General features: G+C 23.4%; 1 protein-coding gene across 3 annotated transcripts in view; it reads right to left on the bottom strand.

The window, feature by feature from the left end:
- LOC105253859 (tachykinin-like peptides receptor 86C) overlaps positions 1–17,280 on the bottom strand; it is a 45,992-nt gene extending 28,712 nt beyond the window's left edge. For all 3 annotated transcript variants that reach the window (XM_025414494.1, XM_011262187.3, XM_025414495.1), the window contains exon 1: positions 16,629–17,280. In XM_025414494.1, coding sequence (XP_025270279.1) covers positions 16,629–16,923 — 295 coding nt within the window. In that variant the 5' untranslated portion in view covers positions 16,924–17,280. The remainder of the gene's footprint in view (positions 1–16,628) is intronic.
- Between the last annotated feature and the right edge of the window lie 924 nt (positions 17,281–18,204).

The following is an 18,204-nucleotide window of genomic DNA, read 5'->3' as shown; positions in this document are numbered from 1 at the left end:
CTTGTTAGAAAGTAATTAGAATCTCTTTATGAAAGACTACGTTTCTCATGATAACTTCTCGAAATAAATATCTTAATTTACACTGTTTACAAATGATGAAAACTGATTGCTTGCAGCGTAAATAAATTGAAAATTTATCCATGCAGAAATCATGATTATGAAAACTTGCAGTATAATACAGATCAACGATAATTATATTAACAAATCAACTTGCAGTATAATACAGATCAACGATAATTACATTAATAGATTGATCAAAAGGCATATTTAAAAAATAATAAAACATATTTTTCGAAGGAAAAAATAATGTAAAAATGAGTTCTAAGTATTTTTTAATTATCCTTTTTAGTCTACATTTTTCTATATATTTTTATATACAAGATGTTCTAAAAAGATATGTCAAAAATTTAAGGAGATATTCCTCATACCTGAAGAATGAAAAAATGTTATATGGACATAGGTGCGGAAATGCTTATTTCAGGAGTTATGTTGAAAGTACTGTTAGCTTACTTACACGATGAAAAATTTAGGATTAATTATTGTAGACGACAATTTAATTAGGCTTATTTATATTTGGTTTTATTGTGATCTTGAGTATGTTACAATAAATGTTGAAAATGTTCACCATTTTCCTGAATACAAGCAGTGACACGTTGATGCATCGATTCACGAACACGTTCAAAAATGCGTGGCATATAGCGGATTGTTTCGCAACCTGCAGTGATACGATGCGTCGACGTGTCACTGCTTGTATTCAGGAAAATGATGAACATTTTCAACATTTATTGTAACATATTCAAGGTCACATTAAAAAATGTAAATAAGTCTAATTAAACGATTGTCGTCTACAATAATTAATCCTAAATTTTTCCTTGTGAGTAATATAACTAACAGTATTTTCAACATAACTCCTGAAATAAGCATTTCCGCATGTCCATATAACATTTTTTCATCCTTTAAGTGTGAGGAATCTCCTTAAATTTTTGACATATCTTTTTTAGAACACCCTGTATATAAGACAACAATAAGAGTTTATAAGAGGAAAAAATGTATATGAAAATGTATTTTGTATATAATTATATATATTTATATTTGAATTACACATGAACTATTTGCTTGATTATTTCCAGATAATAATAATTTAATAATAAATATTTATGTAATGACATTAATAATTCTAATCAATAATAAATAATTATATACTAACATATTGACATAAAACATTAAAAATAGCAACAAAATGCAATTTAATCTTAAAGATAATGGTTATAATAGTTAATTAAATAATAATGATTTATGTGTGTGACTTTATACAAATTTTTATTCATATATGTAATTTAATATAATTTACGAAATGTATAAGATACAAGAGACAATTTAATGTTTAGATGATAACAAGAAAAAAACAATGAGAGAAGTAGCAGCTGCAACTAATTGTAAGCTTTATTGTCTTAAAACTCAGCACATTGAAAATAGTAAACAACAGCGTTGAAATTGAAAATTCTAAAATCTAACTTAAATTATAGACTAAAGTTATAGAAACATAGATTTTGAAAATCAAATATATATATTTCTTTCTCTCTTAAAAAATATTTATTTCTTCTGATTTGTCTTTTATATTTTTATTTATTTTTTAATTATATTCAATAATATAATTATATGGTAGTAACATCGCAAACAATTATGTACGTTTATAATGCATCATAAAATTACAATTTTTAGTATTAATATATATATATATATATATATATATATATATATATAATTCTATAATATCAAGAAAAGAAATTGAAAAACAACAATTATTTAAAAATTGATTTATTTTTAATTTTTTTTCTCGAGAAAAGAAAGTAAAAGATTAAGCTTTATAGAGAAAGAGTAGTTTATGTAAGTGTTTTAAAATGTTGTATATACGCCAAAATATATTGATATATAACACAATATCCGTAATATATTATACGTAACATAAAATGTATGTGTGTGTGTGTACGTTGAGACCACATGTTGCAATTTTACTGTATAAGAATTGTGTTATGTAGTTATCTTTTATTAGCAGAATACCTTTTTATTACTTTCCACTAAAATATTTATATATTTTTGTCATTTCGCATGCCTTTAAAATATAATAATAAGTGCACTGAGAAAAATGTCCGATGAAAAGGTAACGAACGGATATTATACCGATCATTTTAATCGGATATCTGATCGCAAAGTTCCGAATTTTAAACTTTCTGATCAGATATCCGATCGATCGATATTTTTTGATTGGATATCTGACCGGTTTCTTTTTTTCCGATTAAAGTGATCAGTATAATATCCGTTCGTTACCTTTTCACCGGATATTTTTCTCAGTGTGATAAAATTTAAAGTATGCGTTATTTAATTTTTTAAAATATTCCCAGTGTATAATATTTCAGTTAAGCGGTCATGAGTAAAATAATTAAGCATCTCTGTTTTAGATGCAGGTATATGTAGAAACATCAATTAAGCATTTTGTACAACTCTCGGATTTTAGTATATACGCAATATTAAATATATATAAAATATTACAAATATTTAATGTAGAGTCCTATATTTTAATTTAATCTAAATAATAGTTAATATAATTTGTATTTTTTTATTTCATTTTATATTATTTCTAATATATAAGAAATAATGTATAAAAATTCATTTTATATTATATTATATATACGCATAAGTACAAAGTGCAAACTATTACAAATGTATATTAATCTCGCATATGTTGTCCACCATAGATATCTCTATCTAATGTCACTCATCAAACATATCTTGTCAAGATAGAAATCTTCTGCAATCAGTCCATTAACATTCTCTTTGAGAACATAGAGTACACGATTATAATGTTATTCCATGAAACGTTAGCATGAAACATTTAAATGTTTTAATGTGTTCTATTCGTCGATTTATTTCAATTTAATGTTAATATGTAAACAAAATTTTGTTCTTATATTTGCCATTATAATATTTTTTTAAATTTTATTTATGTCATTTTCTGAATAAAAAAAACTTATTGAAATTTTATAATTTTATCTTTTACTCAGTATACATTCTACTTTGAAATATATAAATTTAAAAAATTAAATGTTTACAATAATAATTAAAATTATATTACAATAAATATGCGTGCGTAAGAAAATACGTATAGCTATATATTATATTTATATATAAAATGCGAATAACTTTTTAAATGTTTCTCTTTCGCAAAAGTTTTATTAAACCTTTTTTATATTATATTTTATTGAACGAACAAATTGACAATTAATAGAATAGGCAAATTTTGAAAAAATATGAAAATAACTGATTATATTGACACATTCGTATATACATCAATTATATTAATATATTCGTATAAACATCTAAAATTGAACATATTTCTTTCATTTAACTTCTATCTGATTTTTAATACCGCAATTTTTAATACCAAATTTTAATATTTTCAAATTGATCTTGTTATATACAGTACATACCTTTATTCAAATGCTCCAAAATAACTTTAAAAAGATTAAATTAGATATATACAAAATGTTCTTGAATTAGTCATTAAAATTTCGGGAATATATTTTTAAAACATATTAAAAAAGAATAAGAGAAAAAATACAACATAAACATTTCGAAATGTTTTTTTCGAGTTCTTTCAAAATGTTACTGAAAGAAACTAGTCATAGTAAATATTTTGCAATATCACGTTTTGACAAACACCAGATTGTTCACTATTTTTTTCAAAATTTTTATTTCGCATTTGTATAAATAAATGGACAAATTTCTTTACTTAAATAAAAACAAACAAAAAAGTACAATTTGATTGATTTATTAAGTTCTGATTATAATAGAAAACACAGAAATAGTTAAACTGATGATTACATTTTAAGCAATATTGAAACTAATTATAATCTTCATAAATATGAACTAACGGATTATAAATAAATTTTAACGGATATAACGCATATGTTTCAAGCCTTAATGTTATAGGTATCATGAGTATAATACCTTTTGGATCTACATGTGAAATGCCAAGCTCACTTATTAATCGAACGTGCTTTATTGAATTGCGATTTGAACACAAACAAAGAAAAGTATAAAATAAAGTATAAAATTAAGATAATGCACAAATATTAATTTCAATATTGAATGATTTATATTTATCAAAGCTGCAAATTTATAAGTGAAAATAAAAGAATTTTCTTTTCATAGTAAAGGTAGAATAACGTTTTACTCGTTGCCTAGATGCAAGTTGAGGCTCACAAAATTCTCTAGAGGAATAGCATTCTATACATTCCGTTCAGGGCTCTTCTGTTTTAATGATTATCTTACTTGTAGAAAATTGAGCGCAAAGTCGAATTTATGATAATCGAATAACGCGAATGTAAATTTGTGAACAAAATCCTGTAAGATATTACGATGGCGGTATTTATAGAACTAACTGTTGAATGCATCAGATGTATTTTAGACAAAAATAGTTATATGTATTTTAATTCTGCATTAGTATAGAATAAACTTGAAATGCCCAGCGCATCTCATATTAATTGCAATTAATAAAAATAACTATGAAAATAATGTATAATTAAAAGAATAAAATTAATAACGAAATTTAGTTTAATAATAAAAGAAATGCAGCTTCTGTACTATTTTATGTACTTTTATGTATTTTAGAAATTTAGAAAATTATATTTATTAATATAAAAGTTTTTTAAATAGAATTTTTCTAATAAGATAAAATTTTGCACATATATCAAAAAATAGAATATCTATTATTGTATGCAAGCAAACAATAAAGTGTCTAGTTATATAATCTTGTACAACAGCACAATATGGATTGAATTACACGAAGCCATAAAGAATAAACTCTACTTAACATGTTTGGAAACTGTATTAAAATATGAACTTTAATTATAAATTTTACAAGTAATATAAAATTAAAGATATAAATGTGATAAAACATAATAAATAAAAATTGTACAACTAGTCTCCAAAATAAGATTAATATAACAGTATTATATAATCAACTTTATCTTTTATTTAATAGAACATTGCTCTTAACAAAATCTATTATGCCTTCTATATCAATAATTATAAATATTTTGCATTAATAATCCCAAAATGAAAATTTCAACAAACATAATTACTTGATAAAATTTGATACGCTTTTGACATAATCGATTAAAATGGATATTAATATCCGTTATATACATCATATATGTATATGCACGCACGAGAGATAAGAACGAGAGGTAAGAAGAGATTTAATCCTACATCTTTTATGAATATTCAGGAAAATTCCGCATTAGCTGCCTAGGTTTTAAAAATAAGCAGTGTAAAATTATCTTAAACAATTGATGAACAAATAATTTATATTTTTGGTTTTCAAAAACCTATGTAAAAACTTATGTATACATGTATATATACAAATCTTTTAATAATATTTTAAATTTTTATTTATTAGAAGTTTCATTGAATGCATTGAGTGCATTTGATTGTAGTAATTAGATTACACTGGTCAACACTCAAATTTTTTCCTGACATTTAATATGTATTAGGTTATATCTAAGGCACTGATTACGAAAAAAATACTAGTTTAGTTGTATCAGCTCTACTTTTTTTATTTATAAGATATTACAATTATATCGATTATCGATATTTTTGAAAGATGTATTTGCCACAAATATAACAAAAAATATCTGGATTATGTAAACAACGTCTCCGAGTCGAAGACATATCGAAAGTTAAAAAAAATAATAATTTAGAGTCGAGTAAAACTTAAAAACACTGCACGTGATGTTTAAAGGGGGTAGTCTAAAAATATTAAAAAACAAGAGCTATTAAAAAAAAACTACTGTCGTACTCGAAATCAGCACACTTAAATAAGCCCAAAACTGCAAAATTATAAGAGGAAAAAGTTAAAATTATTTTTTTTGTTGACTAGTGTTATGATGCATCTATATGAATAAATCAACTGGAACATTTAACTTGCATTAGGTAAATGGAAACGCACTTTAAGTGGAAACTATGCATAAATTTGTGACTTGATATTAAAACATTATTTGCTGGATTATCTATGTCTTAAAGAAATATTATTTTAACATGTAATAATTATAAAACATCTAATTTTTATATAAACACATAATTTTATATAACACATAAATTCTCATAACTCAATATAAAGTTTAAAAAAAGGTGTTTATATTTTTTATGAAACTTATCATAGATTGTGGTATGCATTTTTCATAAAAGGAAATATTTATTGATAACTCTTTTATTTTATTATTATTGCGTTTTTGTCATCTTTATTTTATTATTATTGCAAGTTTTGTATAGAAAATCTCATAAAGTATTTAGATGAATTATTTATCAATATGATTTAAATTATCACAAGATTGTGCAAACTTATACTGAATTAAATAAAAGTTTTCAAATAGTAGATGCGACAATGTTCATCGGCATCGTCTTCTTTCTCCTGAAATTTTAGCCTCAACGAATAAAATTTCATTAACTCGATGTCTCTCATCCGTGTAATCACTTTCTTCGACACTGGATTAAATCAAGAAGGATTGCTGCTATTACATTAGAACACAAGTTCTATGAATTATTATAGATAAATATGCAGAATATTTATGAAGTATTTATATACAGGGTCTTTAAAAAGTCCCGGAACGCTAAAATATCGAAAACTAAGCATTTCAGAAAAAAATGTTTCAGTAAAAGTTGTAGGATTTTTTAAAAGATCTATTTACTGGCGCTATGAGTTTAACTTTGGATGGCGTCGCCAAGGTCAGAGCAAGGTCAGCTAGAATTTTTTAAATGGGACTCCCTATTTTTTATATTTTTGTAGCTTATCTCGAGAGCTTTCCAAAATACTATAATTAAGTTAGTTTTCATTAAGTACTTTCCGAGTTATGAGGTTTAAAATTATTTCTTAATTTTACATAAACCGTAAAATATCTTGTAAAATATTCATTTTTCGATTACTTTACTTTAATACTTTTATGTACAAAATAATCAGAGGAATCAATTGGTGTAAAAAAAACACATAGTTGTTTCAAAGAAAAAAATATGTAATTTGCAATTAACTATTACATATTTTTTCTCTTACATATTCCTCTCATTATTTTGTACATAAAAGTATTAAGGTAAAGTAATCGAAAAATGAATATTTTACAAAATATTTTACGGTTTATATAAAATTAAGAAATGATGTCAAGCCTCATAACTCAGAAAGTACTTAATGAAAACTAACTTAATTATAGTGTTTTGGAAAGCTTTCGAGATAAGCTACAAAAATATGTAATAAAAAATAAGCGGTCCCATTTTAAAAATCCTACAATTTTTAACTGAAACATTTTTTTCTGAAATGCTTAGTTTTCGAGATATTTTAGCGTTCCGGAACTTTTTGAAGACCTTTTTGTATACAGATACATATATAAATATTGCTCTTTTGGCAAAATAATTTTAGATTAAAAATTAATTTTTTGCTTTTTACATAGATGAAAAGATAGATAAGAAAGATAAATAACAATTGATATTGCATAAAATTTGTTTGCGATTATAATAAGAATAATAACATGCACAAACTTCCGAAAACATATATTAATTTCTCGTTAATAATAATTTACTAAATGAATTAGCGTACGCATAATTTGTTGTAAATAATAAAATAAATTGTTTGTATATATTGATTAATATTCTTTTTCTTAACAAATTGTAAGAAACAAAACTTTGATAATAAGACATTCCTAAATAATACTGAAAATTAATTTAGTCGACAAAATAAAATTGTTTGATCATCATTATTTCGGTAATATGATGTACTCTGTAATATCACATCCAATTTGAAATTCTATAAGTAATATGACCCTATTCTGAAATTCTATCAAAGAGAAGATCTGTACATGATTATTTGCACTACTCGAGAAAGATAAAATACGCACAGTTCAAAGAATTATTAGCAATATATTATTTTCAAAAACGCGCTAAAGATACTACTTACGATAATAAAAGTATTCGGTTTTATTTTCCTCGTGTCTTTAATAAAGGCCTTTACTTATAAATCACAAGAGTTTCGTTGGAAATCAATATCAGAATGAATTTCAGTCTAACCTCCCTAGAATATCTAAAAAATTGCATAACGTATAATTGGAAAATATATTAAATTCATATATATATATATTTAAGAGAAAATATATATATATTTAAGAGAAAATATATATATATTTAAGAGAAAAATATTTCACGCATTACTTGCAATTATACAAATAAATTTAGTTTAAGAATTATTTAGTGTTGAGAAAATATTTATTAGAAGCTTAAAATATATGATTCCATTTATAATAAAAGCACAATGATAGACTTCTTTAGACGTTTTATAAATTTCTGATAAAATTTAAGACAGAATTCTACTTATAATTTTATACATCACACACACACACATATATTTTAATACATATACATGTCTTCTAATATATGTATATTTTAATTTGTATGTATTTTACGTGTTTAAATGTTTTCTGCATTATATGACTAAAATTTATAAATGGAATTCTGTCTTGTAAATTTTATTGTGATTTATAGATCGTCTAAAGCGGCTTTAAAATATGGTTTATTAATTGAATTATTCTTCTTTCTATTAAATAATCATTCGTTATGTATAGAATTTTATAAATTATTTGATGACTTTTTAATTATGCTTTAATATTCTGATTAGAGAAAAAAAATTGTTACAAATAAAAAAGAACCAATTTAATAAAAATAATCAATAAAATAATTAAAAAATCAATTAAATACAATTAAAATTGTATGATATGCATTAAAATTGTATTGATATGTTCTAAATTTAAGAAAAGTGGATGAAGAAATTATTTCTATCAATAAAACTTATTAACTGATACTGAACACTTTCAATTTCGAATAATAAGTACAATATTGGTAAAAGCTTGCATAATGTAATAAGCTTTATAAATGATAAGTTTAACGAAAGATGTAAGTAAAATTGATTTTCAACAGAAAATATTTTTTAGAAGGTAAAATGTTATGGCGTATAAAGTTTCTCCTCTCTCATGGCAACCTTTTTGCTCATTATTTGTCATGACAAAGCACAATCTTGTCATTATAAATCCCACCTTTCGGCATGAACACAATCTAGGATCAACGTCTCTAGAGAAAAAATACGATCACTCGTAATAAAGCCAGATTTCCACGAAATTTTATGTCCGTATCTTTAATCTACTAGAAGTTTTCTTACTTCTGATCGATAGAAATTTCTTGACCGCATTCGCAGACGCTGCACGACAAAAATTTTTCACAAAAATCTGCTAAGAAATTAAGAAGATATCGAAAACCAACGCAAAACATCGCAATTTCTTTAGTGTGACAAAACTCTCGTTCATAAATATTTCTTGTTCCGCGTTTGAAAGTATATTACTTTTGTACAATATCATTGTGTCGTATATTCTAATACGGCTGTTTTTGTTTATACGATATGTAATGTGCAAATTGTTAATGGTTTACGATAGAGAATTGCAACTTGAGAGATCAAATTTAAAATTTAAATTTCTTACGTTAATTTCATAATACATAATATTGTAATTACACATTATATACATAATATATATATAATATTGTAATCACATACGTCAAGAAGTTTTAAATTTTCTGCGGTTTGTTATCACAAAATTCTACTTCGATTCTAATTCATTATCTGATACGAAGTTAAGCACTATTATAAGCAAAAAAGAAGATATCACATGTATAGGAACGATTTCTCTTTATTCTCTTATTAATATTAATGTCTTTTATATGTATATTTTTTAATTTTACTGTATATTCTTATTTTAGCAATTTAGGATTATGTAATAGCCGTTATATAAAGTTACGTACTTTATTAATATAATATGTTAACTAATCGAAATAATAAAATGATTTAAATATTTAAACAAAAGATGAGCCTATATTGTTGCAATATATAATATTTATTAAAGTTTTAAAAGATAAAACATTTGAGATTTTTTTTATGATCATGTGATGTCAAATATTCTTATAAAGATTTGTGCCTAGATGTTTCATGCGCTATAAACATAAGATTACAGGACAGATAAACCATAACTTTTATATTCCTTTTCATTACATAGCGGAAAAAATCGTTCCATGCAATATTCCGCTAATCAACATCGATCAAACTTTACAAATTTTATTAGAGGAATACTTGGCTCAAAGAAATTTTAACTGATAATTTAAAAAAGAAATATTTTTTTAGTCTCTCTCTTTTTTTATACAAAGCTTTTTCAATATAATTCTTAGAATATTGTATAATATGTTTAGAATAAATTATATATTTTTCTGAATTACAAATATATATGAATATGCTATTATCAAAATTTTAATAATATTGAACAGATAATAAAATTAAAATTTATTATTTACGTACGAACAAATAATAATCAAAATATCACAAAGTCACTCAGAAATAATAGTAAGAAATAATAGTAAATATTATTAATTAAGAAATACTGCAGTGTCTATCTATATATCTATTCCTATATTATATATAATTTTTTTAATAATAATTTTTATGATTAACTTTTACTATTTAATTTATTAATTAATAATTATATATTTAATAAATTGAAATATATATAAAATAAACGTCTTCTTAATAAATTCTTTAGATAATTACTTTTTTTACAAATATATAAAAGAAGGAAATTATCCGCAAATTAAACTTTAAGAAATTAAGCATTAAGAAATTAAAAAACTGTGTTCTCTCTTCTTCTTAATTTCATATATAGTTTACTATAATAAGATTTTAATACTTATTTAGTTTACTATAGTAAGATTTAAAACTTACAAGTTGCAAGGATATCTGACAGAAAAGATTGCAAACTTTAAAAAAATGTTCCCATTTGACATTTTTGCTAAAGAAAAATCATTTTCAAATCCCTAGAAAATTTACTATTAAAATAACATCTGATAATTGGGATATTTTATACACATATACACATGTACGCACGTATTATATCTAGCAGTATTTATTTGTATTATTCATATGCGGATAAAATTTAAAAGAAAAATAAAGGGAGAGAACAAAAAAGAAAAGAATAAATAAATGTAAGCGCGTTCTACAATACTTATGCTTTAGTACAAACATTATTATTTTAACTACAAGCATTACAATACTTTAAGATAAAGTTTTATGATGATAAATCTCGCACAAACAATGTTTATGTAACATTGCATAATGATACATATATATATATATATATATATATATATATATATATATATACTCTCATGTATATTCGACTTTATAATACATATATTTTCATTATTACAATTGTATTAAAACGCTGCACGTACTTTATAAATGTGAAAGATCTTTATATATATATAAGATTTTTATACACAATAGATTCGGACAGCTTCTAAAGATTGCGAAAATAGAACAAGCAAAAAAATGTTCAATCAAAAGGAGTATAATACTTCATTTAAATGCTAAACAGATGTACGATATGCGTGTAAATAATAAATGCTCACAAACGTTTATATAATGCAATTCTCTCTTTGCGTCATTCAATTTCAAAGCAACAGAAAGTGAATTTTAATTATACGGAGACTACTATAATTAGTACGTGCTAGAAAATTTAAGATATAATTATAATATATAAGTTTATCCAGTGTATACTATATTTCATAAAATAATGCAATTTAATTTAATGTATATTTCATAAAATAATGCAATTTAATTAAATTATTGATTTACATTGTACAATATAAATAACAAAAATTTAAAAAAAGAACATTAAAATGTGATTTATTTGCAGAATATTTTATATAGGATTTTACAACTATTCGCTTTTATAGAGGATAAAAATAAAATGAGTAAATTGAAAAAAAATAAATTCAATAAATTGCATATCATTTTATTTATAGTATAAAAATTGTACTTATAAGTAAGTAAGAGGAAAATTTAAATACAGTTTTTATATAAATAATGTAATTAAATTTAATTTAAAATTTATATATACGTTAATTATAGTAAATAGCGTGCAGTGATATGTTAATGTAAAGTTAAATCTCATAAATATTTAAACACTTAATGAATATAAATTTGTATTTAAAATATTATTTCTATTAATTATCAACATTAAACTAAAATATTTATCTTTACTGATTTTATTTCCATTATAAATGTCAATATTTTATTAGTCAATATATCTAAATTATTGAAATATTTGATATTTTAAAAATTATGTGATTATAAAATTACTCAGTAGTAATCAAAATAAGTCGAGATCAAATTAACTGACAGATTTCAATATAGGTATTCATTAAGATATTTATTCATATGATTAGTTTCTACCTAAAGAATATAAACGTAAAAGCGTGGATTGCATAAGATATCATAAGATATTTTGTTATCGATTCGGACAACTGGAACGAATTGCTGCTGATTAAAAACGCTTGTCGCATGGCCATACAAAACAAACACATATATATGTAATAAAAGAGTAAAAAAAATAGTAATAATTAATTATCAACATCATTAATTAATAATAAATACATATCTAATTTTATTATAAGTATTTATAATTTTTTCAATTTATTATAAAAACTACTAATCGCGAGTAAAAAATTTTTGAAATATCGATTTCTTACAAAATAATTTAAATATATTTTTATTTTATTACTTATCCTTACTTTCTTATTAAAAGCAGTTTTCTTATTAAGCAGTTTTCTTATTTCTTATTAAAAGCAGTACTTATTATTTAGTATTTTTATCGAAAAATTAATTTTACTAATTTATCAATCATTGTAATAAACATATTACATATACATATGTGTATAGATATGTATGTATGTATATATGTATTTTTTCGAAAGAAAGAAATAAGTTAATAATTTTTATTTATCATAAAATGTATAATATAACATTGATATTGATACCAATTGGATTGTTTATAACATTTTGGCATCGTACTTGGTGGAATATTTGGTAGAAAAAACTTCGCGCACAATCTTATATAAAACTTATATAAGGTAATGTTATAACCATAAAAGGACTTTCTTTATGTGAATAGTATATTTTATCGTGCGTAAAAATTGACACGACATGTTTTATCATACGTAAAAATTTACTCTATTTTTCATCCTATTTATTCTTATCGTATGTTTATTTCATGTATTCATGTGAAGAAAAACAGTTCTCAACATAGAATAAATGAAAAATGAAATATTTAATTGTATGTGTGACTAAACATTTCACATTTTCTATGTAGTATTCATAATACAATGTTATAAAGAAAATGTTAATAATAATTATAAGAAATAATTCAAGCGGTTATTTTTTGAATAAATTATTTCACGTAAACATATATGTTTGTTTGAATGATATAACCGTACATAATGAATATATTCAATTATTTTCTTCTTTCATAGTATATATAATATAGTAGAGACATATATTAGCATTTTATATATATATAGCGAGATATCATATGTTTATGTGCTATATATATGTACAGGGTGTTTCATCAACATACAGCTCAATATGACGGGTTGTCCGCGCTCATAGGCGCGCAAGAAAAATAAAAAAAAACTTAAACTTAATATAACTCTTAACATCATATCAATAATTCTCATCATATCAATAATTCTCATATATTATATATATGATTGCAATAATATTATAATATAATAATAATAATATTATAATATTATAATATTATTGAAATCATATGTAGATAAGGATTATTGATATACATGTTAAAATGTTATGTACATGTTATATAATAATAATAATAATATTATAATATTATAATATTATTGAAATCATATGTAGATGAGGATTATTGATATACATGATAAAAGTTATATTATAATAATAGTAATATTATAATATTATAACATTCTTTTAGATATATACTTTCAAATATTCATGTCACAAGTTCACTATTCTGTGTAATTTAATTTTTTCTTCTAACAGCTTATTACGCGAAAATGTACTTTGTCGAAAATTTACGCAAGTAATTATATTATCTATTCCTATACTATATTAACTATACCTGCCTCCTATATTAACTATACCTACCCCCTTTACTAACTATATTATCTATTCCTGCATTACCGGTCTTGCGCTTCTATGAGCAGGCAACCCGTATTGAGCTGTATGTTGATGAAACACCCTGTACAACGCGTGCGTATGTATCTATGTACACAAATAATTTATTACTTAAAACATTGATAAATATGTGATTTTTAATATTTTTAATACTATCAAAAATAAAAATAAGATAAATTTATTTTATTATTAATAAATTTTTAAGTTATACATATTTTCGTTAATATCATTGCAAAAATATGAATTTAAAAATATATATCTATTGAGATCTATTTAGAAATATATATCTGTTAATTAAAAATAAAAAATAACAATGTTTATGTAATATTAAACGAACGCAATATTAATTATAAAATATAAATTTATATTTTTATGACAGCGTAATTGTGAATCTTGCTATTATATACTTAACATAATAATTACTTCCTATTATTATTACTTCCTATTATGATACTTAACAAAATAATTTATATTGAAAAAAATAAATTTCTGTTATTACAACATTTCTCAACATGCATGTGTTTTTATTTTTTTATCAATAGAATAGCAACTTCTCTTTAATATACATTTAAATAAAGATGTGCCCAGCTTAAGAATTCAATTGAATTCAATTCATCTCTTGATTAACCATCTCTTGACTACGACAAAGATGAGTAATATCATTTAAAAAAGGTAATATACAATCATTCTGAGCATAGATATTAATGTAGAGTCATTTTTAATTTTTTCAATATGGAAAAAGCTTTTATTGGATTCCAACATAATTTGTAAAATGCATATCTCATGTCTCAAAATATCGTATTATAATATAACTCAAGAATACTGATCTTTTTTTCAATACAAGTTGCATAAATTATTTGAATTGTATATTTACATAATGTGTAAAAAATGAAGCTTAGTTATATAAATTTTAATTTTAAAAAAATTATAAACTTTAGTAGTTTTGTATGTATTGTAAAAATTTCATCTTTTATATAATGTGTATCATAATATATACATTATATAAGAATATCGTAAAAATATACTCTTACAACATGTGTATCTTAGTTTCTATTAAAAATCTGTATTATTATTATTTCTGTATTTAATATTTAAACAAGATAAAACGAGAACTTTTTGAAAAACTTTTTGAAACGAGAACTTTCACGCATCTATCATTTAGAAAATTTAAATTATCAGATCAGAGTGAGAGAGAGAGAGAGAGAGAGAGAGAGAGAGAGAGAGAGAGAGAGAGAGAGAGAGAGAGGAGGAGGAGGAGGAGGCGGAGGAAGAGTAGGAGGAGGTGTAGGAAGAGGAGGAGGAGGTGTAGGAAGAGGAGGAGGAGGTGTAGGAAGAGGAGAGCGTAGTAAGTAGATCTACTATATAATGATTTGTAATAAGATCGAAACTGTCCAACTTTCAGATATAATCAATCTGTACTTAGAAATTGAAAGAGGAATGAAAATAATATAAAAAAAAGAAAATACATTCACAAAGGAACATTTTTTGTAACTAAAATTAATAATATTCAATAATGCAGTACTAAAGTTTTTACCAAGCTTTATTATATATATATATATATATATATATATATATATATATATATGTATATATATATATATGAAATGAAGATCTTCTCTCTTGATTTGAAGTATTCTTTATTTATATTATAATACAATATTTTGAGACATGAGATATGTATTTTACAAATTATGTTAGATTCCGAAATAAAAGCTTTTATTAATTGTGATGAACAAATTTTTAATATATTGACCTATATATTTTTAATATACTGACCTTTGGATTCATGTTTTCAAAATTGATTAATTCAAATAATCAAAAATGCAATTATACTTTTTATTATTTTAATTAAATCATTTATTAATATTTTTTATTTAATTAACTTTTTAATTTAATTAACTTTTCAATATATTTAATGTTTTCTCAATGATAGCATATAAGTGATAAACATATATTCCTGCTAATATCATAATTTCCTTAAAATTACTGATAAATTATTAATTACATTGTATTTTTACATATAATAATATCGTAATATTCTTAAAACATGTGTAACATTCAGTTTATATTAAAATCCTTATCGTTATCTAATATTTAAACAAGATGAAACGAGAACTTTTCGAGATCATGCATCCATCATATAGAAAATTTAAGTTATCAAATTAGGATCATGGCATAATATTATCTATTAAAAATTTATAACAAGATCGAAACTGTCTAACTCTTAGATGTAATCAATATTAAATAAAAATCTTAATGTACTTAGTTTCATTTAATTTGCTTTATTTAATTTGCTTTCTGTCTTTGAAAACTGATTTATTACGAATATGAATTAAATTATTAATTACGAAAACAAAATATATACAATCCCTATTTGTGATAAATTTGAGTTTTATTTTGAAATAAGTTATAATTATAGAAACGCAAAGCTTATAAATACTAACGAGACGGAAACTTTTCATATATATGTTGCACTATGTTCGCACAATTTGTATTTTCTTACCAAGTACGATCCACATAACGATGATATTGCCACCAGTTGCGATCAGTAGTATCACCGCGAATATCAGCGACCAAAAGAGCTTCTGCCACCATGGTAAATTAAATGGCCGTTCCTGATTGATGAAAATACAATCCGAGAGCGCCTCTCGAAGGATATTAGGTTGAGTTGATTTATTCAATGCTTCCTCGACATAGTGACGAAATTCGCCATGATTTCCTTTTAAAAGCAAGGTAATATTAAGTTCCAAAATCCACACACTACAATTGTATACACGTTGCAAAGTCACGTTATTCATATTCGTAATTGTTGTCAATAATGTTGTCAATTTGTAATTGTTGTGATTGTTTTCAATATTTAAAGTGTATCCCGGAAAACTTTATAATATCACTCTATATTGAAGTTTTTTTTGAATAGCACATCGAGTTAATTTTATTAATTGTTATCAATTTCTCCCGTTATGTGTAATGAATTTATGTACGTTTGATCATCATTATTGTGGTTTAAAGTAGCTCATCCTTATCAGAGAAACGTGCACGGCTTTATACGGCTAAATACGAATTTACGGCACTTGATTGAAATATAATCTCATATTATTCGTTGTTTAATCAATGCGACCGACATTAATGATTTTCCAATATATAAAATTTGTGAAGTTTACCAAACATATATTTCTTATTCGTGTTTTTTTAATTTATTTTTTTACTTTTTATCAAATATTCTTTTAAGCTTATTATCTCCACTTAGAAATATAATAATGAGATTGCCTTTTCAGAATAAATGCTGTTTGCAATAATCGTCTTTTATCACTTTATCTTACAGAAACTTCGGATAACTAGTTCATGAAGCCAACTAAAAATTCATTTTATATAAATCGAAACTGAATAGTTTGTTTCAGCTTCACATAAATTTTATTATTGTGTAAATTAATGTAGAGTATATTATATTGTTAAATTATGTTGTGTTTCTTAAGAATCTTTTTATTCAAATAAAAATCTTACACTTTTTTCACTTTTTTCACTTTTTTAATTTCACCGATTTCATTATATCGAATTAATTATATATTGTGTTATTCATATGTAGTTTTTTAAATTCTATATTATAAATATTTGACATTTATTGTTAAGACTTTAAATAAATATTACACCAATTAAACTTTGAAGCATATTTTATAAAATACGCATTATATAGCTACGAACTACAATTTTTTCGTAAGATTTTTTTCTCATTCTGTTAAATTGTGTTTTGCGTTTATTATATATTTTAGCGCAGTATTATTAACTGGTGTATTTTTCTCTTTTCGTAATTGGTCGATGAAAGCCGTAAATTATTGACAACATAATCATTTCAAAGTCATTGTCATTGAAGACAATAAACAAAGTTTATCATGTTGCCTCCGAGATTTTGATGGCACATTTCCGCATGTTTGTCAAATATTGATTGTCGATCGATCCCCGTCATTTATTGGCTCGCGAATTATTAATTAAGTTGTCAATTATCACTGACATTATTAGAGAAATATTTGCGTGCATGTCACGATCTACATCACTCTTCTGACAAATCAAACTGAAGAGAACGA

The sequence above is a fragment of the Camponotus floridanus genome, unplaced genomic scaffold, assembly GCF_003227725.1.
Source record: "Camponotus floridanus strain SB8 unplaced genomic scaffold, Cflo_v7.5 scaffold81, whole genome shotgun sequence".
In the NCBI taxonomy this organism is placed as follows: Eukaryota; Metazoa; Arthropoda; class Insecta; order Hymenoptera; family Formicidae; genus Camponotus; species Camponotus floridanus.
Note: the sequence above shows the minus strand (reverse complement) of the source record. Positions and strands in the feature narration are given on the sequence as shown.